At 34.5% G+C, this 27,965-nt stretch overlaps 1 protein-coding gene across 3 annotated transcripts; it reads left to right on the top strand.

Moving 5' to 3' along the window:
* The first annotated feature begins 904 nt into the window (after positions 1-904).
* Positions 905-27,760, top strand: LOC149789806 (uncharacterized). 3 transcript variants are annotated; one of them, XM_089971796.1, is made up of 3 exons: positions 905-995; positions 15,588-16,286; positions 27,461-27,760. In XM_089971796.1, exons 2-3 carry the CDS (start codon positions 15,596-15,598, stop codon positions 27,583-27,585), a joined length of 816 nt encoding a protein of 271 aa, XP_089827922.1. In that variant the 5' UTR covers positions 905-995; positions 15,588-15,595; the 3' UTR covers positions 27,586-27,760. The 3 variants fall into 3 exon arrangements, with proteins under 3 accessions (XP_089827922.1, XP_089827920.1, XP_089827921.1); XM_089971794.1 differs by lacking the exon at positions 27,461-27,760 and having other exon boundaries at positions 15,588-18,155; XM_089971795.1 differs by lacking the exons at positions 905-995; positions 27,461-27,760 and adding an exon at positions 4,497-4,569 and having other exon boundaries at positions 15,588-18,155.
* The last annotated feature ends 205 nt before the right edge of the window (positions 27,761-27,965 follow it).

Here is a 27,965-nt window from a genome sequence, read left to right as displayed (position 1 = left end):
TACCTATAAATAAGCGCAATTCACTGCATTTATTCACCTGTTCTCGTCGCTTCATGATGTGGACCACAGTCGAATCATCCACCCTTGTGTCTTCCATGATGTTCAGAACGGACATGCTCATGTATGTCCGATCCAAGTGGACCGTTGTCCACAGGACAAACACCAGTCTGTGGATACGTAGGATCTACGTAGAAAGACAAGGATGCCTCAAAAGAGTGCTGATTTACGGGCCAACAGTGAGACGCAGCCTAAGGACAAGAAGAAGACCAATGCGGTGCCCTTTATGTTAATGGATACATTAACATAAACCCAAAGGCCCTTTTCAGGGCCACCCATATTTCTCGAAAAGAGAATGACTTTTCAATTGCCTACCCCTTTTTTTAAATTAAAAAAAAAAAAAAAAAACATGTTCAATTCCCCTTGTCCCTAGACAAGCTCAAACTCTATTCCCCATGTTAATTTCCCTTGTCGCTAGACAGACCCACACTATAGTTCCATGTTAAATTCCCCTTGTCGCTAGAGTGGCCCACGATTTTTCTCCATGTTAAATTTCCATTGTCGCTAGAGTGGCCCAGGGGGGGTCTGTAATGCTAATTCCCATTGTCGCTAGGGTGGCCATATTCACTACTGAGGCCCCAAAATATCGCAAAAAAAAAATTCAACATGTTCAAGCGACTAATGTTATAAATAATATTATGCGTGGCATAAATAATTCCTATACACCAATGAAAATCTATAAAGATTTGTTCTGATCAAGTTTGACTTTAAAATACGCCGAAAACCTCTCCACGCGATTTCGACAGAAAGATCTCAAAAATTTGGAATTTCAAGTTGTTTCGGTTAATTTCTCAAGAAAATGCTTATTCTAACTTGTCGCCCAACAGAGCCACCTAGCGACCATGAGTAGTGAGTGCATCGGTCATGTACATTACAGTCTGGACAATAATTTAAAACTTCACGTCAAGAGGCTGTTTGCTCTGCACAATTTATATAAGGTACAATTGTAATAATTTATGGCCTAGTTGTGGGATTTATTGGGCACATCCTTCTGGTTCAGTATTCTGTAATAGATAAACTAGTTATAAAAACCAGTTGAATTGACGACACGATTTACCCAACTAAATTGTACATACTCAAATACTGTCAAAAACACCCCGATACTTTCCAAAATAAGTTTAGTATCACCAATAAGGTACTTCCCAAATATACTACCGAAATTATATTTAAATATACTCAAACATATGTCGAAAATATGGATAAAATTGAACTATTAAAAAAAATGTTCGCGTTCTGATATATAATTGTAAATGTCAACAACGTAGCATGTAGCGATAACGGGTCAAATTTAAAATTCATATCAGATTCAAAAATATGGTTTTTGAAGGTCAAAGCATCAGAAATTACAAATTAGCAAATACAATATAATCCTTTTCATGGCTTTTTCTCATAGTAAAAACAAATTGTCCGAAAATTGAGCATTTCTTTCTTACAGTGCATACAATGAATACAAATCGGTATTTTCATGAGTAATTTTTCTAAATGATGTGCCCTGTCCAGATATATGGTCGACTTCATTACAACTGGTTATGACTTTTAATAATCAAATGTCAAAATGAATTTATATGGGAAATAATAAGATAACTAAATACAAGCTGATAGAAGACTCAGAGAATGAAGGAAAAATGAAACACATGGGGGCAGCCAGATTGAAACTATCCATTTCTGGTTTTCTCACAGCATAACCCCACATGCAAGATTCTATGAATTACTAATATTAATTACTTCTACTCCCTAAAGTAAATACCAATTTAATCAGATCTTAATTGATATACTTTTCTTATTAAAGTATTAAGGACTTGTCAGTATACCTTGCATGTAATTAATTTTGCGATTTTCAGAATATTTTTGCTTTTGTGATTCAAGAATCCATCAAAGGCATTTTTAGAGTTATGTTTCTAGTTTTGCCATTGGTTTTTATTTTTTATGTAAAATCACAAATTTTGGTACAAAAGAAGGTAGAAGAGAGGTGGTATTTCAACATAAATTATATCCACAAAGACCACAAAAATGGCACGGGGATATATTTTCTACCAATAGTAGTCTCTCCTTGTTGGTGATCACTACCAAAATAAACTCATGTATATACCAATGTACCATATTCTCCCGGTACTAATCAAGAAAAAAATTACAAATGAAAGAAGCTAATTTACCTGGAAATGAATGATGCCATACATGTTTATTGATCATTTCCAGTCCAATATTCATGAAATGTTAAAAATGATGCCTATTTTTCAATAAACAGGTACAATATGCTGAATATACTGCAATATACAATGAGATTCATTTGCAAATGATATAATTGCAGTATGGTGGCCCAAGCAAGGTATGAAATAAATTTGATGCCACCAGTAACATACCACATCATGACAGTGCATAGCAAAATACTTAAAATTGAAAATACTACATATTTACGATTGTTATGAGTGTATTCAAAGAATTGATCATGTACTTTCTAGAAGCAGCTGGGACATTTTCTGGAACATGACAGTTCTGTTGTTTCTCCTTTAGTTCCCACTTTATTAAATACAAGTATTTAATTATTTCTTGCATATTTATTACAAGTTTTTTCATAATGGATTACTGGTATAATTTTATTTGCATATTTTGAGATATCATCAAATAAATCTATATATAGAGTCATACACTATTGTGACATTCTAGGAGGAAATCAGGGTTTCTCTACTTTGTTTTTTGCCAACGACTGATATGTAGGCAATATCAATCATGTGACTATGCCTGTACGATTGTAAATATCATGAAGTTGAAGAAATTGTTTGACTAAATGGGACGTGATTTGGCTTTCCTTATCAGATGTATGAGACTTATATTTGGATAGAGGTCAAAGTGAAAGTAGATATTTGATAACATTTTCTATTGATCAATTATTTTCTTATTTCCAGAAAAGGGAACATTGTTGATAGAATTTGCTGTTAGTAATGCCCATATACTTGAGAATATACTCAACAGGTTTGGGAATTTCCAAGTAAAAAACTATGGTCTTAGGTTCAGAAAGAAATAAACATGTTTACCTCCATTAATTATGATCTGAATATTTTAATCTAAAATAGAGAAATATTAGCTATGCATTATGTTGTTTACAAAATAAATAACACGGGTCAGGAAGACCAATAACTTGATTTTTGACTAAGGTCAGTTGCATAATACTGATACACATCTCATATAATCAATGAGAAAAGTCAACAAGTAAATTACAAATTAAATAATTGTATACATAACAATCATATGTAAGAGACTGATTAAAAATGTTACATATTACATTAAATATACGCAGGCTCAGTCATTTTGTTTGTAATTGACATCGGTTTTGAAGTAGGTTAAGTAGTACAGGCAATTTTTATTACAAATAATTAAAAAAAAATTATAAAGTTATAATTAGAGTATTGGCAGGTATAAAAAAAATCCTTTTCAAATTTTATGGACCATGCCTGTGGTCTAAGTGGTTAGAGCATATGTCTCAGATGAGTGAGGTCATGGGTTCAAATCCTGGCTGAGTCATATGTAAGAAATATAAAACTTATTATAGCAGATGCCTTGCTTGGTGCTTAGCATTAAGGTTTGGTCAGCCTGGTGTCAGGATAATGTGACTGGGTGGGATATCATGCTACATGTCTGCGGCATGATGACCCAGTGCTAGACATCACTATAAACTGCCACATTGCAGACATCGTAGCGATATGACTGAAAAATTGTTAAAGCTACGTTAAAAATCAAAATCACATCACATCACATCACTATAAACTACCACACTACAGACATTGTTGCAATATGACTAAACCCCGACTGAGTCATACCAAAGACTTTTTAAAAAAATTGTACTAACAGCGGCTTCGCTTGGCGCTCAACATTAAGAGGTTAGTGTTAGGACTGGACGGCCTGGTGTCAGGATGATGTGAATGGGTGGGACATGATGCTACATGTCTGCGGCATCATGCCCCAGTGCTAGACATCACTAAAAACTGTCACACTGCAGACATCATAGCAATATGACTGAAAAACTGTTAAAGCTACATTAAAATTCCAAATCACACACACACACACACAAAATTTGTTAAAGCTATGTTAATATTTAAAATTAAAAAACCCCCACAAACACTCGAAACTTTACATGAAACTGTATTTGTTACATAAATATGTGAAACATACTGTGAGTTGATTTTCCCCAAAACTAATTATTATGGAACATTTTTGTTGATCTGGTGGATGTTAACTCTAATGTATGCTTGTTTCTACATGCCTTTATAAAAGTTAGTTGCAAGATAAATTGTAATTAAAAAATTGAAGATAATGAAGTCAGTGATGTCTTATGGTTGAATGTTGTGCTTGACAAATTTGATATTTTTCTGTGTTTGCTACTTGCTTACATTGTTCATTTGACCAGTTGTCATGTGACTAAAATTCTGACTTATTTACAGGAATACTGATGTTACTATGAAATGGTCTAAAGGGGTAATGCTTCCAGGCAAAGTGGGCGTCTAAGTCACTGAAAAAGTAAACTTATTCCTTCTCTTATGAAAGCAAAAATGACTTGGCCTTGTGATTTTTTTAGAAGTACTGTGTGACTTCGCTAGAACGTGATAGTTGAGAGCCATAGAACCCGACGGTGTTATGAACCGAACCGTATCATGTACAGTACTAACAAATTTTTTGGCATAGGAGGGTAATAAATGAAGGTGCAAAAATGCATGCTTCATTGGCAGTTACTATTTTAAATCAATGCATGTTAAATGAGATAAACACCTGCAGTGATAACAGAGATTGCATATATAATATATTACTTTATTCAGAGAACCATGCATTGGTACATACACGTGTATTGTTTATATATACATGTCTAATCTATAGCATGAATAGAGTATCAACACCGTGTACTCATCCATGAATCTCATATACATTGAATCCACAATACAATTATTTCCATAGAAAATATCTCCACACAAATTTAAAATATTCAATAATTTTGCAGATCATTATGTGACTGAATTCAGTGGAAAAAGAAATTAGCAAAAATTACATAACGAATGATGAAACAGTACGTCTGAAGGTTAATTAACGGTGTCTGTATAAATTTTCATACTGCTAAATTTTCTCATCCGTGAATTGTATTACTTTATTATTGTTTGAAAAACTCAGTGATTTTCAGCTACTTTCTTCTACTGTCATGTTTGCTCTTGGCAAAGTCAATCATATTTCTCAACTGAAGAATTTGAATGTAGTTGATATCTTGCGTCACCATCCATCTCAAAGTACACTCTAAACTTTTGATGGCTTCTGTTGCTTATGGTGTATTATCCTCAGGTGTGGTGTCTCCTTGCTGTCATCATCAGAATCATCACCATCATCAGCATCACAAAAACTGATATTATGCCCTGGTCCAGAGGCTGAATCCTGCAAGTTGTATTCTTTAGGAGAAAGCTGGCTTTTATTTTCCCATCCTTACTAACCATGTTGTCTGTCTGCAAGTGGGTGTGTGGAGCAGTTGTCCAATAATAACAATACCTTCGATTCCATCTTCAGATTTCTGAGGTGGGATTGAACTGCTGGTACGAGTTCATTTGGAAACCATTTTTCAAACAAAGCAGCTGTCATCCGTGCATTTTTTGTGGCATCATGTGAAAATGGTAGTGTCTTCACATTCAAATGATGGAAGCACCTAGGCGACTTTAATTTTCAGATACATAGTGGCTAAATTTGTGTCTTCCCATTTTATTGACACAAAACAGCAAAGTTAATCTCTCCTTTATTTTCTTAAACCCTTCATGTTCATCTTTTTTTTACAGCTAGGATGGTGTCATGCATCATTTTGTTGCACAATCCAGTTTCATCACAATTGTAAATCTGCTCTGGGGAATATTCACCTTACTCTATTATTTCCCTCAATTCCTCTGAATAGTTCATAGCAGCTTCAGAATCTGAAGAGCGGATTTCTCCGGAAACTGTCGTGTGACTAATCCCACGTCGCTTCTTAAAATGGTTTAGCAATCCACTGCTTGCTTTGAAGCTGGAATCTTGCCCATGTAAGTCAGTCTGAAATGTTTCAGCTTGTGCCTTTACAATTGTTCCTGATATAGGCACTCCTTCAGCTCTAGTCTGGACAAACCACTGATACAGGGCTGCATCAAGTTGGGTGTCTCCTGCTAGTCTTGCTTTATTTCCTCATGAATCCCTCACTATCATGCATATCCACAGCCTTCTCTCTATAAGTGCAATGCCAATAGCTGGTAAAGGAAAGTAACATTTCCATTGGTCAGAATGTTACCACGTGATCAAAACGAATTGCGTTTATATCCATATGAACTGTAAGGAGAACTACTTTTTTAAGAATACCCACTTCTATAAATTGAGTCACAAGTACATCGTAAGATAAACACTGCCAGTGAAGGCAGACACGAAGTAAGCATTAAAGGAAAAGAACATTCTAACAATTAAAAAAAAATATAGGAATAAATTTGGTTTTCATTGGTTGAAGAACTGGTATTATGATGACCTTATTACGATAAAGCTGGAGATCCCAAGTGCTATAAATAGCTACATAACAGAAACCCCAAACATGTATTACTACACTATATTAAGATTTCTGTTTTTTAATGATGCAAACAAAATAACATAACGCATAATTGAAATTTCAGTTATAAGAGTTTAACATTGTTTTTTCTGAGTTTATCTTGGTATAAACTGTCAGTTGTTGACTCACACAGCTTACATAATGCCCATCGGGCGTTATTTGCTGTGTGAGTCGGCAACTGACAGTTTATACCACGATAAACTTGGAAAAAAACAATGTTAAACTCTTAATAGTTTTGCCTCTTTCCTCGGATTGTTGATTCATTCACACCTAAATCTTTAGCTACTTGTGATTATCTAACACCAGACTGACTTAATCCTGTCCAAAGCTTCAATCTTTTCTTTAACAGTAGAAGCCTTATATTTCTGTTTCCCATTTTCCATTCAAAATGTCTACTAATTAACACTTTTACACCTATTAATTTGTACTGCAAGAATAATTGTCAGTAAACAATGGGGGTGCATTTGTTGGGAATGGTTGACATTATTCACTGGCCAACTGATTGCATAAAACAACACTGCCAAGCTACGCGCACATGTTTGCAGCTTTCATTTTTTTCTGTTTTATAAAATCATTGCCACATAATTTGAACAGTTGTTGTTGTTGTTGTGGGGTTTAACGCCATTTTTCAGCACACGATAGGCTATACATGGCGGCCAGTATTAATGGTGGAGGAAGAACCTGGGAAAACCCCGGAAAGAACCACCGACCCTCGAGAAGCTACTGGCAAGCTTTCTCACATACCCACATTGGCTGAATCTTAGACTTGAACCGCCGCAGACAGAGGTGAGATGGCAGTGATCCGTAACGAAGAGCGCTTTAGACCACTCGGCCACTCGGGGCCCCTCATAATTTGAACAAGTTTAGCTCAGCAATTGACTTTGATGATGAGCAATGTACTTACTGGTAAATTAATTGATTTATAAATTGAGACAAGAATCTTTTATCAACTGCCGCATTGTTTTTTCCTTAGTTGTGTGTGCAGTTTAGAGAACATATGTTGGATATTGTTTGAGCGATGATTATATATGGATGCACTGAAGACAAACACAGAGTACATTTGATGGCTTCATTGCTCTTGGATCAGTAATAATATGATTAATACTTATGAGCTCTCATGTTTCAACAACAAACAAGTTTTCAAAAGGCCGAGCTATTGATTCAGATACTTGTATTTCCGATGTTTATTTTGGCACAGAACTGTAAGAAATTGGTTAAATTGTAAAATTCTAGGAGCCAAGCCACGATCGTTTTATATTCACATTCATGTGCAATTTCCTCCCGAAAATGACAATAAACTTTCTACACGTTATTTTTCACACTTTTAAGAAGAAATTTGTTCCATGTACAAGAATAAGACACGTATATGATATTTAAAGAGCCATGCCACAATATTCTTATATTCAAATTTATTTGCAATCACTTTTACAGACGATAATAATTTTTTTTACATATTTTATTTTTCATACTTATAAGAATTTTTTTCTTTACAAGAAAAATTCCTGTAATATGGTAAAAGAAATTTCGGGATCCATGTCATGGTCATGTTATCTCCGAATTCATGTTATAATAGAGCGTGCTATAAGCAGGGTCACTGTACATTGACTGACCATACCTTTTGAGCTGCCCCTTTGCTATAGCCAGAGTAGTTTCGGTGTTATGTTGTAGTGAAGCCATCAGTAGCTAGGCCTAGTTTTGATATCAGTTGCGTTGACAAGTTCTTGCACATTCACAGCATGTGTTTTGGTAGCTGATTGACCATTAATCATTCCTGATTTTTGCTTGTTAATTATTGAGGATCAGAAACATACAAACTTGAGTTTCGAAACTTGAACAATTGTATGTAAATAGCAATTTGTATTTTAAGAACAGAGTCAGTGATTAGAATATTTTAACTGCCTCACGTACACTATTTCATCATAAAATTAGTTTGAAACTGTAAATGAACCGGTACTTGGGAAATAAGGCAGACATCACAGTGCCTGGGAAGTATCAGTTACTTAGATTGTCTGTTTTCGTAAATCATCGAGCAAATATATTCAGAAAAATATACAATAACCAATACTTAAAATTACTACAAATATGCAGACAAAGCTATAAACCATAAATTGCTATCCTATCATTTGACTGTTGTATTGAAGCTATGTAGAATGGTTCCATTACGAAAACCCCTCCTTCTATAAATAGATGTGCTCAAATGTCCATGTTGATTTGATTGGAAAGAAGGGTTTAATTCATAAACCCACGATAAAGTGAGCCATGTCTGTAATTTTATGCATTTTAATGTTTTGTAGGAATAGTTACAGTCACGTTTTATGCGCAACTAAGATATTAGGACAAACAGGATGATCTGAAGACACATTTGCCATCATGTATATGGTATATGGGTTGTTTCAAACGAATCTAAAAATCTTCAAAGTGCAATTTTTGTGAACTTTTAGAAAGTATTTTAAAAAAATTAATAACGGTAATTGATTAAGCATTTTTACATGGTCAGTTAAAATAATGTAATCTGGTAACATCTCGGTTAATATTTGTTACAATGTAGTTTCTCTTATTTTCATTTACAGTCATATGGCCAAAATAACTCAGACAATTAATTACTTGAAAATAAATCGTTGCTTAAATCCAAAGTTAAATTCAGATTTGAAATCAAGGAAAAGAGGGTATAATTCAAATAAGAGAATACACATGATATATATATATATATATATATATATATATATATATATATATATATATATATATATATATATGTATGTATCTTGTTTTGCATCCACTTCTCCCTAAAATTCCAGTCTAGTTTGACCCCTGGAGTCTACAGCTGTTAGGATAAATATTTCAACCATTCGCAGCATATATTGCACATGAAATTTCAGAGTCTTTGGTTCTTGGCTGGAAAAGTCAAACTAGGCGACAGTGGGTTATTTTAAGTGTTTTTTAAAGGCACATTATTATTATTTTTTTAATCTTTGGTAGGCAATTGAAAAATATACATTTCTTTTTTTGAATAGTACAGTATATATTTCTGGATTGCCAGCCCTGACACGTGGCCATGTTATGTCTGATATGATGATACTTCATGCAGCTGGGTGTATGGTACTTCCTACACCTTCATATGCCAGTTGAAGAAAACATGAAGAATTTAACCTATTCACAGTTTGATCAAAGGCACCCAAAAATATGTGTTGCCAGTCAGGAGTTGGAATGATCGTTACGTTTTTTACTAAGAATTTCTGTTTGCTTTTCATTTCAATAAGGTAATTTAACATATCTTGCTTTAACCTAGAACCTAATTTTACAATGATTTTTACCAAAATATACATGCAAAAAATTCAGTCATAAGCATTTACCTTTATCTGAAGTATTGTGCCTTTAAGAAAACTTTCATTACCCTAGTCATCCCTTTGGCAGAATCCTGAGTCCCTAGTCATTCCATTGGCTGAATCATGGGTCCCTAGTCATTCCATTGGATGAATCCTGAGTCCCTAGTCATCCCTTTGGCAGAATCCTGAGTCCCTAGTCATCCCTTTGGCAGAATCATGAGTCCCTAGTCATTCCATTGGCTGAATCCTGAGTCCCTAGTCATCCCTTTGGCAGAATCCTGAATCCCTAGTCATTCCATTGGCTGAGACCCTAATTAAATAAGGTGAACTAATGTAAAATCTTTAGTTGTAAATTTGTCATGTGCTTGATCCTAGGCAGTATTTGGGTGTAGTTGAGTGTATTTGGTTAAATTGTGCCACTCACAGGGAATGGGGTTTGGGAGGAAGGTTAGTCATACAACGTAAGATATATACCCTAATATTTGTTTTTTTATCAACCTAAAAGAACATGAAAAATATCTTGGTAGTCATTTTACATTGTAATACTATTGGAAAGAGTTTGAGATCCACTGATTTGTTTTTATTACACTGATCCCGTCTCCTCGACCTGCCATGGGACGTGTCCATAACATGATAGTAACTCTTCTGTTATAATATTGCATGAAACTATTGCAGTCACAATATGATGTGTTTATCTACATCTGCTTAATTTATTCATCATTGAAGAATGTTTATAAATTCTCCAAATTCTTTGCTATATTAGCTCTACCATTAATCCAAGTGTGTAAAAATAATTCTATTTCTGGAAATATGTCCATGGTGCATTCTCCTGAAGTAAATGCTATGTGTCTTTCATTTGGAATGAGACAAATAGGCCAAGGTTCATAAATCAATTATTTATGAAGTCCCTGTATTAATAATATGTGCAACATGTTTCATTTTTTCAGATACATATTAACTGCACTAGAACAATTATAAATAATGATAAAGAAGAGACGAATACATTATATTTGCTGTATTGTTTCCCATTCAGGCTTTACATTAATAACTTGTACTTAAAAATGTTTTAAGTTTTAAAATATTTTTTTCATGCTATTTCATAACAAAGGTTTTTTTTCCCTCCTCGTTTTACAATATGTCAGTTAAAAGTTTCATTCTTTTTATTTTTCCATTTTCCATTGTTTGTAACATGATATAAAAAGTGCGTGTTATAGTAATCAAGTTTTTGCATTGCCTTTACTGTAACAAAAAGTTTAGTCTTAGGTTTCCAGCTGACAAAAAGGTAAAGAAAACCAACTTATGAACAGTGGCTGTGACAGCTAACACTAAATCCAAGGCCACAAACATGAGGCACATATGGTATTAACTAAATTTGACATTTCCATCATGTTTTATTTCATTTCAAGTGGACCTCTCCGGTGGCTGGCTACTTACCTATCCTGATTTTAAAACCAGTGCTACAAATTCTGGGGGTGTGACTAAAAAATTAACCAAGACAAGATAAAAGAATAATTATTTAACATTGGTAGTCCAAGTAAGCACTGGCTCAGTACAATATATTTTATCTACATAATAATAGTGCTTCTACAGGAACTCATTACATATTTTTACAGTGTAACAGTACACGTATAGACGTACCGCTCCGGCGGCCTAGTGGTTAGAGCATTGGCCTCGGATGCGAGAGGTCGTGGGTTCGATACCTGGTAGAGTCATACCAAATACTTACAAAAATGGTATCAACAGCTGCCTCACTTGGCACTCAGCATTAAGAAGTTAGTGTTAGGACTTGTGGGCCTGGTGTCACGATAATGCGACTGGGTGGGACATCATGCTACATGTCTGCGGCATGATGCCCCACTGCTAGACATCACTATAAACTGCCACAATGCAGATATTGTAGCGATATGACTGAACAATTGCTAAAGCTACATTCAAAATCCAAATCACACTCACACACACATAGACAGTAGAGTGCCAATTTTAACAGCAGATTAAGAAGCAATGCAATACCCGACAAAAGACAATACAACAGGAGAATAAAAGATAAATAAAATTCAAATTCATATCACAGGTATTTAGGTACTCACATTATGGATTTCTTAATGTCTGTAATAAATATTCTCTTTCCCAGCATTTTATGCTTGGAATCAATTTCAGAGTCTGACTTCAGCAATGTTTTATATAGTTACTTGTCTGCAGTTCAGATAACCATATCCATTGTTCAGGTCATGGCTAATTTAGTTTATAAGGTAAAGTATGTAGGAAAGTAGCATATCATAGTCGAGTCTGATTTGAAGTCATCTAAACCATATACAGAAATATACAGAAAAATTAAAATATCACTCAGTTGAGGCCAGTGATCTTTATTATGCCTTTCCTGTCACGAGCCTTCCATATTGGGATTTGAATTTTCTCCACTTGTAACCACTCCCCTCAATAAATTTACAATAGTTCTTTCCTCTGCACTACTTTGTAAATGAATGCATTAGTATCTTTGCTTTGATCCATGTTTTCCAATGATGTCAAATGAGTAGTTGATTTATGTCAGCAAGTTTAACTCACCTTGTACTTAATTTGTAATAACAGAACTCAATTCAGTAAGCTTGGTATGCACTCCATTCAGCCTAAACCATCTGTAATGATCATTTACTGGTATGTTTATTTCCTTGCGATTTTTTTTTAACCCTATGGATGCCATGGAGGGAACTTCTGTGCACCAAAGATGAAAATTATCAGTCAGTGGCATAATGGTGCAGCCTAGAATGAATCAGCTAGGTTACTTGGAAAATAAATGCATTGATAAGACCTAGATTTAATCGACGTCTTTTTCTATATTATTCAAGATTGCCTAGTATTTATCCATCCATTTATCTATCTATGTATCTCTCAATGAAATTTTATACATATATTTGGTAAAAAACCTCGAGTGGTATTGTTTAGAAGTTTCAACATTTCATCGCATATTAGATTAGAGGTGACCAGATGTATGTCTTGTAGTGTTTGCTGTTCACTCGTCTTCACTTCCTATATTTTTAATGTATTCAGCCTCATGGGCCATCTTCCATCCAGTATCCATTCTTTGGTTTTCAAGCAGGATTTCAAAACAAAATTCTTCTCAGTTTGTTCAAATATATCCATTATTCATATTTAATTTCTGGAACAAACTTCAGATTGTTCAATACATCTCTCTGAAACCTTATATGCATATTGGACTATTAGACAATACTTGGCTTGTGTTAAGAATTTTGCTTCTGTTTGTTGGTATTCCTGTGCAGACAATCTCCAAAACCATAAAGTACATTCCTGAAAAATTTGGTGTATAGTCAGTCAAACACCTTGTAAGGGTGACTATTATGACAAGCTTGACTATATTTTATCTGACTAATAACATATATATATATATATATATATATATATATATATATATATATATATATATATATATATATATATATAACTAATATGTAAGTTCCTTATTTGGTTATTGTGTAGGACTCACAATTTTAAAGGGGCAAGTTTGAATCTTATCATGCTGTTTCTTGGAGCAAGGGCACTTGTATTAATTGTCTTGGCACAAACTAACCAAATTGTGCAGCTGTGCCATAAAGCACCAGATCAAATTGAGTCTGTCCATCTGTACATTTATCAGTTATAGTTGCTACAGTAAACATCCAAATTTCTTTGAAGGCATCCGAATGAAACTTTAAATGCATGTCAGATTAATGGTCCAGATGTGCCTTTTGCTATTTGAGATGCATGTCAGATTAATGGTCCAGACGTGCCTTTTGCTGTTTGATATGAATGTCAGATTAATGGTCCAGATGTGCCTTTAGCTGTTTGATATGCATGTCAGATTAATGGTCCAGACGTGCCTTTTGCTGTTTGATATGCATGTCAGATTAATGGACCAGATGTGCCTTTTGCTGTTTGATATGCATGTAAGATTAATGGTCCAGACGTGCCTTTTGCTGTTTGATATGCATGTCAGATTAATGATCCAGATGTGCCTTTTGCTGTTTGATATGCATGTCAGATTAATGGACCAGATGTGCCTTTTGCTGTTTGATATGCATGTCAGATTAATGGTCCAGACGTGCCTTTTGCTGTTTGATATGCATGTCAGATTAATGGTCCAGATGTGCCTTTTGCTGTTTGATATGCATGTCAGATTAATGGTCCAGATTTGCCTTTTGCTGTTTGAGATGCATGTCAGATTAATGGTCCAGACATGCCTTTTGCTGTTTGAGATGCATGTCAGATTAATGGTCCAGACGTGCATTTTGTTGTTTGAGATGCATGTCAGATTAATGGTCCAGATGTGCCTTTAGCTGTCTGAGATGTAGTGAAAATTATCAATAATGAATTTGACGCACACTTCTCTGTATACCTTGTATAAATGAATTTCATTAAGCTTTAAAAAAGTTAACAATCACAGTCAGTTTCACAGGGCTAGGTATATAAAATAACCATCTTATTAACTTGTTATGTTGATGCTAGCAATAAAAAAAATTACCAAAGGTGATGAATATTTTCAAATGGTGATTCATTTTTTTAAAACTGCTCCGGTGGTCCAGTGGTTAGAGCATCTGCTGCGGATGTGGGAGGTCCAGGATTCGATCCCAGGCCAAATCATGCCAAAGACTCACAAAAATGGTGCTAACAGCTGCCTTGCTTGGCACTCAGCATTAAGAGGTTAGTGTTAGGACTGGTCGGGTTAGTGTTTGGACTGGTTGGCCTGGTATCAGGATAATGTGACTGGGTGGGAATATGATGATACATGTCTATGACATGATGCCCCAGTCCTAGATACTACCATAAACTGCAGATATCATAGCGATATGGCTGAAAAATTGTTAAAGCTGTGTTAAAAATCCAAATCATACATTTTTACAACAAAATTTTTTTTTATTGATCTTTCCTGTCTTAATATGCTGTTTGCATATTTCTGCTTTGATTTTACCAATGTCTGCTACTGTGACATATTTTCAAGTCTGTATAAATAGGGGCTAAATGTCTTGACAGTGGATTAAGATTAATACTTTTTATGTAAAAAAGGATGAAAGTAAATGCTGGGTACTAGTGGCCATTAACTTAGGTTAAAAATGATCTAGAACAAAGCAATTCCATGATAAAGGTCTTTTCCTGTTTACTGTACACTGGATAATTGAAAATACACTTTACCAATATTATTTACTTCAAGGCAATATTTTGTGGTAATTATCTTGCCTATCTACAGTAGACTAACATGCAACTTTGTCCTGAAAGAGAAACCTACTATGTATATCCAAGCTGCTTTGGAGGGAAACTGTATCATGAAATTTAAGAATGTGACTCCAAATTTCTAGATTTGATCTCCCTGCTGTGAGACGGGGAATATTTTACTTTTTTCCCAAGGGTCTTGTGGATACTTGCTTATTGCAGTTATTATAATCCCAGCTTTTTTCTTTGATTAATATACATCATACATTGTGGCAGTTTACAGGAATTACTATTTTCACAGAGTCGTTGCAATTGCTTATTATTCTATACTGACTGTTTAGAGATTTTGTGACTTCAGAACGTAAGTGAAACGGTTCGGCTGCATGATAATGTTGTAATATCATTTGTTTTCTTTTCAGATAAAAATATGGCTACCTGTGAAAAGTATCTGGACTTCGAGCCGACAGAGATTCCAAAATGGCGGTTACGACTCAAAGAATATGATTCCCGAAAAGTACCAACTATTTCACAAATGATCTCCAAGATTCAGATGTACAGGAAGAAATATGTCAGGGCATTGTCAAAAAATAAAATTGACATGAAAAAAAAAGACAAAGCTGATAGAGAGCTTTTGATTAAGTTTCTGCTCACTGTACAGGAAGAGGAAGAAATTGGAGTACAAGCTGCAGGTAAAACCAGTGAAATAATTATGTTGATAGATGCAGAGATAGATGAAAATTCTTCAGTAGATTCTGGAAGCTGTCAAGATTCCACTGATGTTGAAGTTCATTCAAAAAGAAACAAATTTTCCACACTTGGTAATTCTGGTAAAAGTACAAGTTTTGAACTGCCTTGTTACCCAAGTCTTGTAAATACAAAAGATGAAATCACCTTGTCCTATAAATCTACAAGTCATACCAGTAAACCAACCATGGAGGAGCAAGAAACAGGAAATCTGTATAGAGGATACAAACATATAGCAAAAGAAGTGTTTCAAATTAAAATGGAGGAAGAAGATACAAGGATTTATTTAGGATTGATGGATGTTGAAACATTTATTTTGCAGACCCACAAGATTCTTATGTATGAAATAATGGATGATTACCATACAGGACCAGGTAAGTTTAGCACCAACGAGAGGCAGGCTTTTTTCAATGGTGTTAGACATGTTTACCCACACTTTGCCACTGAAGAATCGGCCTTGGCAGCTGTCCTGATGCTTGTAGATAGATATAATGAAATGATAGATGAAATAGGTAAAATCCCAGACAGTGGAGAATATAAAGAAGAAACGTTAAAATTATCTTTCAAGTGTGCTGCTGTGTTTTTAGCTGGGTTTTTGACATTGCATCCTTTTGGGGATGGTAATGGTAGGCTCGCTCGATTGTTATGCAGCTATAGTTTGCAAACTTTCTCACCATTTCTGACTCCCATATTTAATGTGTTCAGTTCTGCTGGAGAAAAAGACTATGTACAAGCACTTGTTGTTGCTGGAAAAGGTATCCAAGTACCCCAGAATATTAATGCAGAGGATGAAGCAAAACGGGTAACTGATATTGTGCTAAATCAGAAACCAAGTGACCTTTGTGCATTGATCATTGAATCCAACTGGTCAATGTGGCGGCACTTCCTGCACAAACTGGGTATTAAGAACATAAAACCCTACAAATGGGAAACTGGATACTAAACAGGAAAAACCAAAAAGCCTTATTCCTAAAGCTTGAGAGGAAAAGACCAAATCGAAAGTACTAACATTAAGTACAGCTTGGAAGAGTAGTAAGTTTATACTACATGTAGCTCAGTAAAGTATAAGTATAAACAATACTAGACACTGCCTTGATATTTAACTCTAATTTTGTTCATACGTACAAGATGCATTCATGCTATAGTTAAATGACCTTATGACACCTGTCAGTCATCTGCAGGTTCTTTTCTCCACATGGACTGCTGACCAATCAGGTTTCCAGGAACTTGTGTATTCTTTTGTCCTACCCCTTTTTTTGCCAGATAATATTTTCAGCTCAAGAATTGTCATAGTACTCAGAAACCATTTTACTATAAAGATGTAGGAATTCAGTCATTAGAATTCTGATATATTGTGCATGATTTCAGCCAAATATTTTGAATTATACTAAACTGTTAGTTAAATTGTATGTGTAAAACTTTAAAGTTTAACTTTTAATTTTATAGCAGTCATTATTATGATAAGTAAGCAAAGCAAAGTTGACAGTACACACAGTGTTTTACGGAAAATCTACATTTCCATGGTTGACCTTAATCCTTTTCACCTGTGTTCATCACAGACAGGACATCGTAGTCATCATGACTTGTTGTGGATGGATTAAATTTTATTGACACAGTTAGAAACCACAGTGATAATAATGTAATCATGAGTTGACTTGCACAATGTATAGTGGCCAACTGAACCCCTGCCCTTCTGTCACCTTTAACCAGATTGAGTGGATATCCACTGGAATTGATGGAAAACCACCAGACAGAGTTGTCTCCCACAATGTATAGTGGGCATCTAACCCCCGGCCCTTCTGTCCATATCAACCAGATTGAGTGGGCAATCCGTAAAATATGATGCATGTACATTAGCCCAGCATTTATCTACTTATACATTTGGGATATGGTTTGTTATAATTTATCAGTAATCCTGCATTAATCAATGTATTACATGTCTTGTTACCATTTCTGCTCCAGAACCAGTAGCTAGAGGTACCATGTTTGTGGGTCTGGATTCACCTCATTACAAAGTATCACAATATAATGAGAGAAAGTGATCATTGATCATAACTTTCTATAGACTCATAGACTCGGGTATCTTGCTTTATTGAGGCACATTTATTTTACTTGTCACTTAAGAAATGTTTTCCCTACAAAATGCTTAAAAGCATTTTATTTTTTGTACTAAATAAAAGCTTTTTAAGCTTGTTTCAAATATGATATATAAAGATGGATAATACAATACATGCATTTATAAATATGTTTGTGAGTTGTTTTTTTAACAGTCTGAGTCATATTACTGCAGTGTCTGCACGTCACATTATCCTAACACCAGGCCGACCAGTCCTAACACTAACCTCTTAATGTTGAGTACCAAGTGGGGTAGCTGCTATTACCATTTTTAGAAGTCTTTAGCATGACTCGGCTAGGGTTTGAACACGCGACTTCATTCATATGAGGCTAACGCAATACTCTAATCACTTAGGCCACTGGAACAGTCACACTAATGATTTTGTTGTTGTTATAGGGTTTAACGCCATTTTTTCAGCACAAGATAGGCTCTACATGGCAGCAGTAATGGTGAAGGAAGAACCTGGGAAAACCCCCGGAAAGAACCACCGACCCATGAGAAGCTGCCGGCAAGCTTTCTCAAATATCCACATTGGCCGAGCCCAAGACTCGAACCTATGCAGACAGAGGTGAGATGTCAGTGATCCATGACGGAGAGCGCTTTAGACCACTCAGCCACTCGGGGCCCCTCACACTAATGAAGGTAATACTTTGAATATAACAGAATAAAATGAGAACATCATCTGCCTCTTGGTCCTTGGTATATACCAAACAGTACTTTTTTGGTGGATAAAGTTTAATTTTTATATTGAGTAATAATCAGTCACACAGTCTGCCAAAAACATATGAGCTATATTGCATCCCCAAAAACAAATGGTATATAGATTCATGAAGCTACCCTCAAAAACACAAAAATTACTATGTTATACCAGTTTTAAAAAACAATGTATTTATAGCAATAAATCTGTGTAGAGTCTTTATCTGATACCACCTTGTTTGTGGACACCTTTTTAATCTGGAACTTTGCTGCCATTTATCTTCTATTTGACAAAATTCGCTGTGACTCTTGAGATAGGAATTTCCCCCGTTTTTTTGTCTCCTCAGTTTCTTGTACATATTTGCATCCATTTTTGTCTGCTCTATAGTATAATATAGTTTAGAACTGATGCATAGACCTGCAAGTATTTCTGTTTGTCTAATTCCAACTTTGATATTACATTATTGTAGTTATTAAGCCTTGATATCTATTAGGTTATTTGTCTGTTGTTGTTGTTGTTGTTGTGGGGTTTAACGCCATTTTTCAGCACGATAGGCTATACATGGCGGCCAGTATTAATGGTGGAGGAAGAACCCGGAAAACCCCGGAAAGAACCACCGACCCACGAGAAGCTACTGGCAGGCTTTCTCACATGCCCACATTGGCTGAATCTTAGACTCGAACCGCCGCAGACAGAGGTGAGATGGCAGTGATCCGTAACGAAGAGCGCTTTAGACCACTCGGCCACTCGGGGCCCCGTTATTTGTCTGAATTGAGATCCAGAATGAAACTGATTTGTACTAAATCACTGTCCATTAGCATCCACAAAGTCAATAATTCTTCTAAGTCTGATTCTTACTTTTAAAAATGATGTTCCAGCTTCGCTGATAGTCTGATTATGCCATATATCTAACAATCAAAATATGTATCAATTGAAAAAGTATCCTCATAAAGAAACCATGCACAATAGAACATCTCTCCATAAAGCATTAAGTATTTTCTTTCTTTAGGTAGTCTACCCAAAGACCTGTGGAAATTAGTGATATTTTGGCAAAAGAACGTTTCCATTTTGTTAATGTAGTTGTAAGTGTACCCCAGTTGTTCTTTAGTGCTTCTACAAATGCAAATATATCTGTTATTCTCAGCCTACCCAAATTATAACTATTTACAACAGCATTCTGTGTCACTTGCCTCTTGAGAGTTTTTTGCTCTCTCTAATTTATGGCATTTTTATTTCCATATGGATTAGTGTTAATGCAAAAAAGGTACCGGTATAGATGATATTTCTCTAAAACAAATTCACACTTGGCATCCTCAACTTTTCATGGCCATTTAAAAGGAGCACAGGTCGTTCTAGCCTTACAGCATTTTAAAGAAAAGAAATTGCAGACTGGTTAGTATACTCCCAACTATATCAAACATTTTTGAAAATGCTTTTGAATTTCAATTGGTTAAATATTCTTAAATTATTTTCAAACCTTTTGGGTGCTTTTAGGTCTTCTTTGGCTGTCAGTAGACTCTTCTGTATGTGCTTGAAAATTGGAAAAATGCACATGACAATAATGAGTATTTAGCAGCTGTCTTGATATATTTATCTTAGGTTTTTGATTGCCTTCCACATGAATTATTATTACGTAAATTGAAAGCTTATGGTCTGTCTCAGTTATCATTAGTTATGTTAAATAGCTATTTGTCTAATAGAACACAGTGTCAAAATTGGTCAGAATATTAGCAGCATGTTATATACTTTCAAAGGTGTTCTTCAAGGATCCAATTTGGGACCAGTTCTCTAATATTTTTTATTTATGATGTGTTCTTTTCTGTCAAGGATTGCATTTTGTATAACTACACAGATGATAATACATTATCTAAGTCTGATAAATCCTTGGCAAAAGTTATTACATCTCTACTAGAAGATAGTAAATCCCTAAAATTAGATGGTTTTCTGTAAATAAAATGCAGGTTAACCCCCAAAACATTCCAAGCTGTTATTGTTCACAGTTATTACAAGAACTCATGATAAAAAAGTGACTTAATGTGGATGGCATTGCAATTTTACCATGAGATTAAACTTCTAGGTGTTACTATTGATTGTTAGCTTAATTTTAATACTCATATATCGGATATCTGTAAGGAGGCTGCAAGGCAATTAAATGGACTGGGAAATAATTGAACAGTCTTGGAAAACTAACAATTTATTACTCATTTATTATGTCAGACTTCCATTACTGCATGTTAACTTGGCATTTTTTTGGATGAGCAGAATAAGAAATAAAATGTAGACATTCAAAATTTTAAATGAGAAATGTTCTTTGTAAAAAAACAAAACCACATACAACTTCAGATATGCAAACACTACTAATATTCCCAGTCCAAGGACAACAAAGTATGGTAGGAATTCTTTCCAACTGTAAATAATATTAATAACGAGTAAAGTGGACAAAAAGTTTCATGCATTGCTTGTAAATTCCAGAATGTGATGGCTGAGGGAACTAAATGTTATGGATGTATTGCTCTGCTTGTGTACCAAGAGTGTTTAACTTCATTCATTTATCGATGTTTTCTTGCTTGTATTATTTTCATTGTGTGCTATATTCAGTGTGAATTTTATGTTCTTATATTTATGTTTTAAATAAGTTTGATTCAGTTGTAAGAGCTTGTACGATGTCGTGTTACTGGTTCTATCTATACATATGCTGACTTCAAATTTACTTTAGTGTTCTTTTCTTTTAATTTTCTGAGCTGAATTACTCCATATAAATTTATCAATTGGTAATTTTTATTCAATTCAGTTATTTTTTAAAATGGCAATGGTAAGAATAGAAGTTGTTGGCTTATATTAAATAATGGTAAACGTTATAACTGATTCTACAAAATGGTGAGAGCTCTTTTTGACCACTGTTTTAATGTTTTTTTTTATTTCTTTAATTTTATTTTCATAATTTATTTGCACCATTTCTTTTCAAGCATTGTTAAAAGCTTTACTTTATGCTGCAGTGCCTGTGAGTATCCATGTTTAATTATCTCCAAATATCAATCAAACCAAATTCATAGATCAAGGATTTTTCCCATTTTCTTTTGGATTATTGATTATTAATTTTCAACTAATTATAAGTGTTCTGTAGATGGGTTCATGGTAAGATTAGGGTCACCTGCTAAAATTACATTATTTTGTACTTTTTTATCAGCCGGACGCCATTTGATTTACCAAGCTACCTTTTATACACACAGCTTCTGTAAAAAAAAGCTATTTTTTCTGACGGGTAAAATTTACCAAGGAGTTAAGTATGTTTACACAGGTAGATCGCGATCATGCAAGCGCTTGCTTGATTACGACATTGAGGGGCTGCAAAGCGGCAGTGAATGTTTATAAGAGGAAAAACAAAGAAACAGTTGTGTTACAAATCAACGAACATGGATAACTTACTTAAAATTTTGGCGATGATTGTAACCGCCATCATAGTTAATTGATTTCAATATCATTTTAAGTGATTTAGATTATCTGTCGTGTTTTCTGACACCTCCACCTACGCGGAGGTCCCCGAAAGGACTCGCGGTACTAATTCAGTTCCCATAGTAAACCTATGCAAACAGCATATTAAAAATTTAATAATTGAAAAAAATTTGAGTGCTCATGATCAAATATATATTTATCGTTATAGATGAAATCTGGATGTCGTCTTCAGTGTAGAGGACAGGTTATGAGCCGCGTCATTTTTTGGAACTGCATGTGTCTGAAGGTATCACGGTACCAATTGTTTTTCCAAAGACCTTAAAGCTAATGTTTGGGAAAATAAATATATTTTCTATCCTACTTTAGCGTGCGTGTCACACAATATTCAAGAGAGCAGTGTTAGATTGTCAGTTTGACAATGACAAAACCAGGTATTCCATTGCATTTAAGAGAGATAACTCTGCTGGAACTAGACATGGGTAAAAGTTATCTAGTCACAACATACACAGTTTCAGACATGTATACCATATTTTAAAAAAAACATAAAAAAATATACAAAATATCATCAGGATAGGAATTAACTTAATACCACATGTTGCCAGGAGGCACAACTGTTTCTAAGCCTAACAGAAAGTACAACTCTTACATGCACCAATCACATCTAGTTGTTTATTTTGAAATACAATGTTCCCTAGACCTTAAGCTCTGCCACCTGGACTTGCGCAATTGGTACCGTTATACCTGAAACAAGTGCTTCCAATTCCGCACCAAAGAGTCGGGTGCTAATTTTAGTAATGAGTATTCCAAACTCAAGACTGTTCAAGGACTGAAATTCCATCAATAAAACAATGTCTTTGTGTTTGATAGCTATGAAAATTCTTTCAGCCTGGTATTTTTGTTTGAAACTAAATATTTTTCACCAGTAATATGCTGAAACATATTCCCCAAATGTTTCCAAGATTCATTTTGAAAACTTCTGTGATAATCAAATTAGATATTTGGAAGGCAAGATGAAGGACCTGAGTAAACCAATATTTTTATCTATTGGAACCGGGTTTCAAGCCCCTTGCAGCCAGTATGTAGAAATTATCAATCCCTACAGGGACTTAATACATTTTCTTCCAGTTCTTCACAAAACATGTATCATATGAAGAATGCATGGAATTTATTGTTGGTTTCAAAAAATTAAAACATTTCGTGTCTTCTTTGGGTCCCCTAGTCACTGAAAATATATTGTACAGATGTAAATACCTTTCATGTTGCTACTTAAAGAAATTTTTTATGGTGGATGTATCGGACAAATGCTGGCTCTAATTGTGCAGAGATTCTGCTCAACAAGATAAGAGACAGTTGTAGATGAGATAACTGTGTTACTTCAGAAGTGACCATGTGCACAAATTTATATATAAATTTAAAATCTGTAAAGAGATAAACACAAAGTAGACAGCCAGTATCAATGATGAAGACTCAAGAATGCATACCCATCTTTACACTTTGTCAATGTCTTCTGTCTAAATTATGAAAATTAAAGCAATTAAATGGCTAAATCATGTTGACATATTTATGGGCAGTAATTCGTAGTGGCTATTATACAGCAAAGCGAGGGGAAAAAATTGGATTTAGCAAAGGAACTAATTCCAAATATTACATATACACAAGTATATTCCTGTGAATGATATTTAATAATATTAAGTCTTTACACTGGAATCAAAATCAAAATTATACTATGCACACCCCTTAAATTAATATGGCAGAAACCATTTTACTGGAATTAACACTGAGATTTAAAAAAAACCCATAATTTTATCAATATAAGATCAATATTGAATATCAAGAAACATTTGTGTATATGAAGTTATGAACTTAAAACAATGAAGTTATATATTTTTAGTTCATGTGTTTAAGATAGAAATTGAGAGAATCTGATGATTGATAAGAACTTTGAAGGTGACCCTAGAACATACACGAACATTGCTTGTGAATCTAGGGTAATTTTTGGGGACAAGTGTCTTATTTTAGTTACCAAAATAAATTTAATATATCCTTACAATCTTGCAAGGGACAATTACATCATATACTGCATGTAGGTAACACATTGATATATAGAAGTAATTGTTTATTTATATGTTTGACCTTCACAGTTTGCATGTTAATGAAAGCATATATGGGCTTATATGCAAGGATATACGGTATTTGCATCCTCCTTTGCATCAGTCAGAGATGTACACCTTTGTAGCAGGAACTGCTATATGTCATTGTCATATTTTCTTTTATCTTCGGAGATTGAAACCTTGATTGAATGCATAAGTACAGAGTAACGTTCTTGCACTTCTGTTGTAATATTTAATAATATGATTCTTAAGATGAAAAATTACTGATATGGTTGGTGTTGCTTCATTGCACACTATTCGTTTTCATGGGTTTGAGCAATTTGACAATATCAACTGCATTTGAGATATCATCCTGTGATAAAATATTTAAATCTGTCTTCTTATGTCTGATTTTCCATATTTAATATGAATGGCAGGCTGCTGCTCAAAAAATATTTTAGTCCTAGGCCAAAAACAAATGAGTTTCCTATTTTACTGGTTCTAAAATTAGGGTATTTTTCTTTAACATCATATGTATTATAATTATTAGTGTATGTAATGTACTTAGTAATTCAAGTATTGGACTAAACCATCTCAGTTAATTGCACAAATCAATTTTGGGAATAGTTTTAAAAGTTTAAAAAAGAATTTTAAATTTTTTATTTCAGCATCTTATAATGACTATTGTACAAAGCTCAATTAGATGCACAAATCAATTTCTGAAATTTGTTTTTTGATTTTTTTGATTTTTTGATCCTGTGGGGAAAAATTGCTTGGGTCAGCAGGAAAAAATAAGGATGGTTGACTGACCATAAACACAAATATTTTTTCCCCAGGACATAAGAACTTTTTCAGTATCTCTAGACATCTGGGATAAGTCTTTGTTTAGGAAGCTGCAACGGCTCTTGTCAGGATTTCAGCATGGTAGTAGCTGTTGTGTCATAAGGAATAAAAGAGATTGTGCCTGATTCTGCCAAGAAGGCATGATATCTGAATAACTTGCATCCCTGTCTGGTTTGCTAGATTTTATCATGTCTGCAAACCACTTGATATGTGATATGTACTTGCCTCTTGAATAGCAGTGTCCATGTTTGCATCATTATTAAGTCAATTACTGTAGGGAGGAACTTTTGGCTTTCCAGTTGCAATTCCTTACTGGCATCAATAGTTAGTTTCTCATATATTTATACCAGTGTGAGACCTGTTTAGAGGTCAGGTCTGAAGTGTCTGAAAAACGGATATCATGCACCATGTCAACGAAATGAGCCATGATTGTTATGTAACTCCATAGCCCTTAAGTCCAACAATATATAGTAATGACTAGTTTCTGCCTCCAATATGGTGTTTTTCACTTCTCACTTTGTTTGAGGATATAAACCTGGGGTGACCTTTTCTTTGAAGTGTGTTCTTGATGAAATGATGTATCAAGTTTCTAGGGTTTGAATCAGATTTCTGAAGCCAAGCAAATCAGCAGTTAAAAGGGTGCATATCATGTGCAATAAACATTAATGTTGGCACCAGGTTAGCTCTGCTCCAACACAAGCTGGTTTGGAGTTGGAGGTGACACTGTGCGTTCTAAAAGGAAAATGGTTATATTATTTTATCCCTTGTCCTTCCGTTAGTGTGTTTGTGTATTAAATAAGGTTCATATTTGAATTCAAGAATTTTATTAGGGTTGCTCTTTGTTCAGTTCGAAGTTTCTTTATCCTTAACAAGGCTTAGGTTCCACTTCCCTCTTATCAGTCCCATCCAATGAGTCAGTTTCCATCCTTTTCCATGCTTGAGCTCGGGGCTTGTATTGCTCTCTCATCGGACACTTATCCAATGACTTGGTATTGCCCATCCTTTTTTAATTAGTATTGCATGTCTGACATTAAAAATGTTGTCTCCCACACTCTCTTGTGATAACGGGAGATTAGATTGGTCTTTTTTAATGTCAGATTCAGGACTAGCTATATCTTCTGAACTAGAATTGTATTTCTCCTTTGATTTACTCATCAACAACATCATCCTTTATTTCTCTGGTAAAATTAAAGAATTAAGTGAGCCTCATCTTAGATAATTTCACCATCATTGTTATAGTCGTTGGCATGACAAACTTCCTTGGTGGATGCTTAATTTATTACAGTAGAAATCATATCAAGTGCTCAAGTAACTTGCAACTATTCATGAATCACTAATATTCCTCTAACTTTCTAAGGTAGTATTTACCAATAAATTGCTTGTTTATTTTTTGTGATACACAGGCAGATTTGATGATACACAGGCAAATTTGATGATACACAGGCAAATTTGATTCTTCAAATAATGGAGGACACCAGTTTTGATAATTTATCCTAATCCCTCTACAGACACCATGAAGGCATCAGCTGATTTATGAAATTTTCTTAAACAGATAACATCATAAAAGGGCCACATGCTGATGTGAATATTGACAAGTGACATAAGACACATAATTCATTGTAAAGTCTCTCAATTAATTTACAGATACTTTTGAAATTGACATTTACCTAGGGGTTTTGAGATTTGTTTTCACTGAACTACAATAGAGGAAAAATCGTGCAATAGAGGCACACATAGTCAAATTTGGGGGACAGGACAAAAATGTGCTCTGTATGCAACAGTGCTCCTAACATTCATTTTTTGCAATTCACTTAGCTTTCCTAGCTTAAGCATAATCTGAATGTAGTTTCAAATCATTGAAAGTTTTGGAATTGTTCCTAGTGTAGTGTGAAAATAACATAACTGATATTATATCAGAATAAAATTGTAACAATGATTTTACTATGTAGAACAGGTCGGTGGTTCTTCACAGGGTTCTTCCTCCACCATTAATACTGGCCGCCATGCATAGCCTATCGTGTGCTGAAAAATGGTGTTAAGCCCCACAACAACAACTATGTAGAACAAGTGCATGTTTTGGAGTCTAGCAATATGTTACGTTTTGCACTATGCCCATCTTGTGTTTTCTCTCTCTCACTTCATTCACCCAAATAATTTAAATACCAAGTGATAATACTACATTTTTTGTACACATTTCGTTGGAAGACCAAGTGTCTTGGATGCAATATTATTCATTTGTTAACAATAGGAAATATTAAAATATATTTTACTAAGATAGTTTCTGAATCAGTAACCAAATAGGAATGTAAATGTATTAAAATAACCAATCAGTTGAATTTTGTTTAACAGGACATGCACATCTTGGTGCTGGATTAGGCATTCAGACAGTTGTGACATCATGGTTGTCTAGGAGAAGGTGTATGAATGGTATTACCCAGCTGCTGTGTGTGGTGCATCCTGAACAAGTACCCTGATCGGTTTAGGCAATATGTTGGATATATAATCTCCAGACTTACCAACTAGATCTTTTACAAGTGTAACTGAAGTTGGGGAAGGAATTTTCCTCTAATAATGCCTTCATTAGTTGCGGAATGTGTGGATATGTTACTTTCATTGGGTATATGTTCTATCAGCGCCTGTTCTTTTTGGACCTGTTGTATCTTCAAAATAAAAACAGAATGTAACATTTAAATTAAAAAGACAGATTTTGGGTTCCATTTCTGGTTTTAACATTCAAAGGTTTCCACTTTTCTTGGACATGCTTGGCTAAAACCTTGTTAACCTGATTAAACCAGAAATTGTGGTTAATTCTGTTTTGCGTGCAACTTTTTCTGATATTGATATTCTTTACAAA

Source organism: Sinohyriopsis cumingii, chromosome 10, assembly GCF_028554795.1.
Source record: "Sinohyriopsis cumingii isolate HCF-2022 chromosome 10, ASM2855479v2, whole genome shotgun sequence".
Classification (NCBI taxonomy): Eukaryota; Metazoa; Mollusca; class Bivalvia; order Unionida; family Unionidae; genus Sinohyriopsis; species Sinohyriopsis cumingii.
The sequence above is the reverse complement of the archived record's forward strand: the minus strand, read 5'-3'. Positions and strand labels throughout refer to the sequence as shown.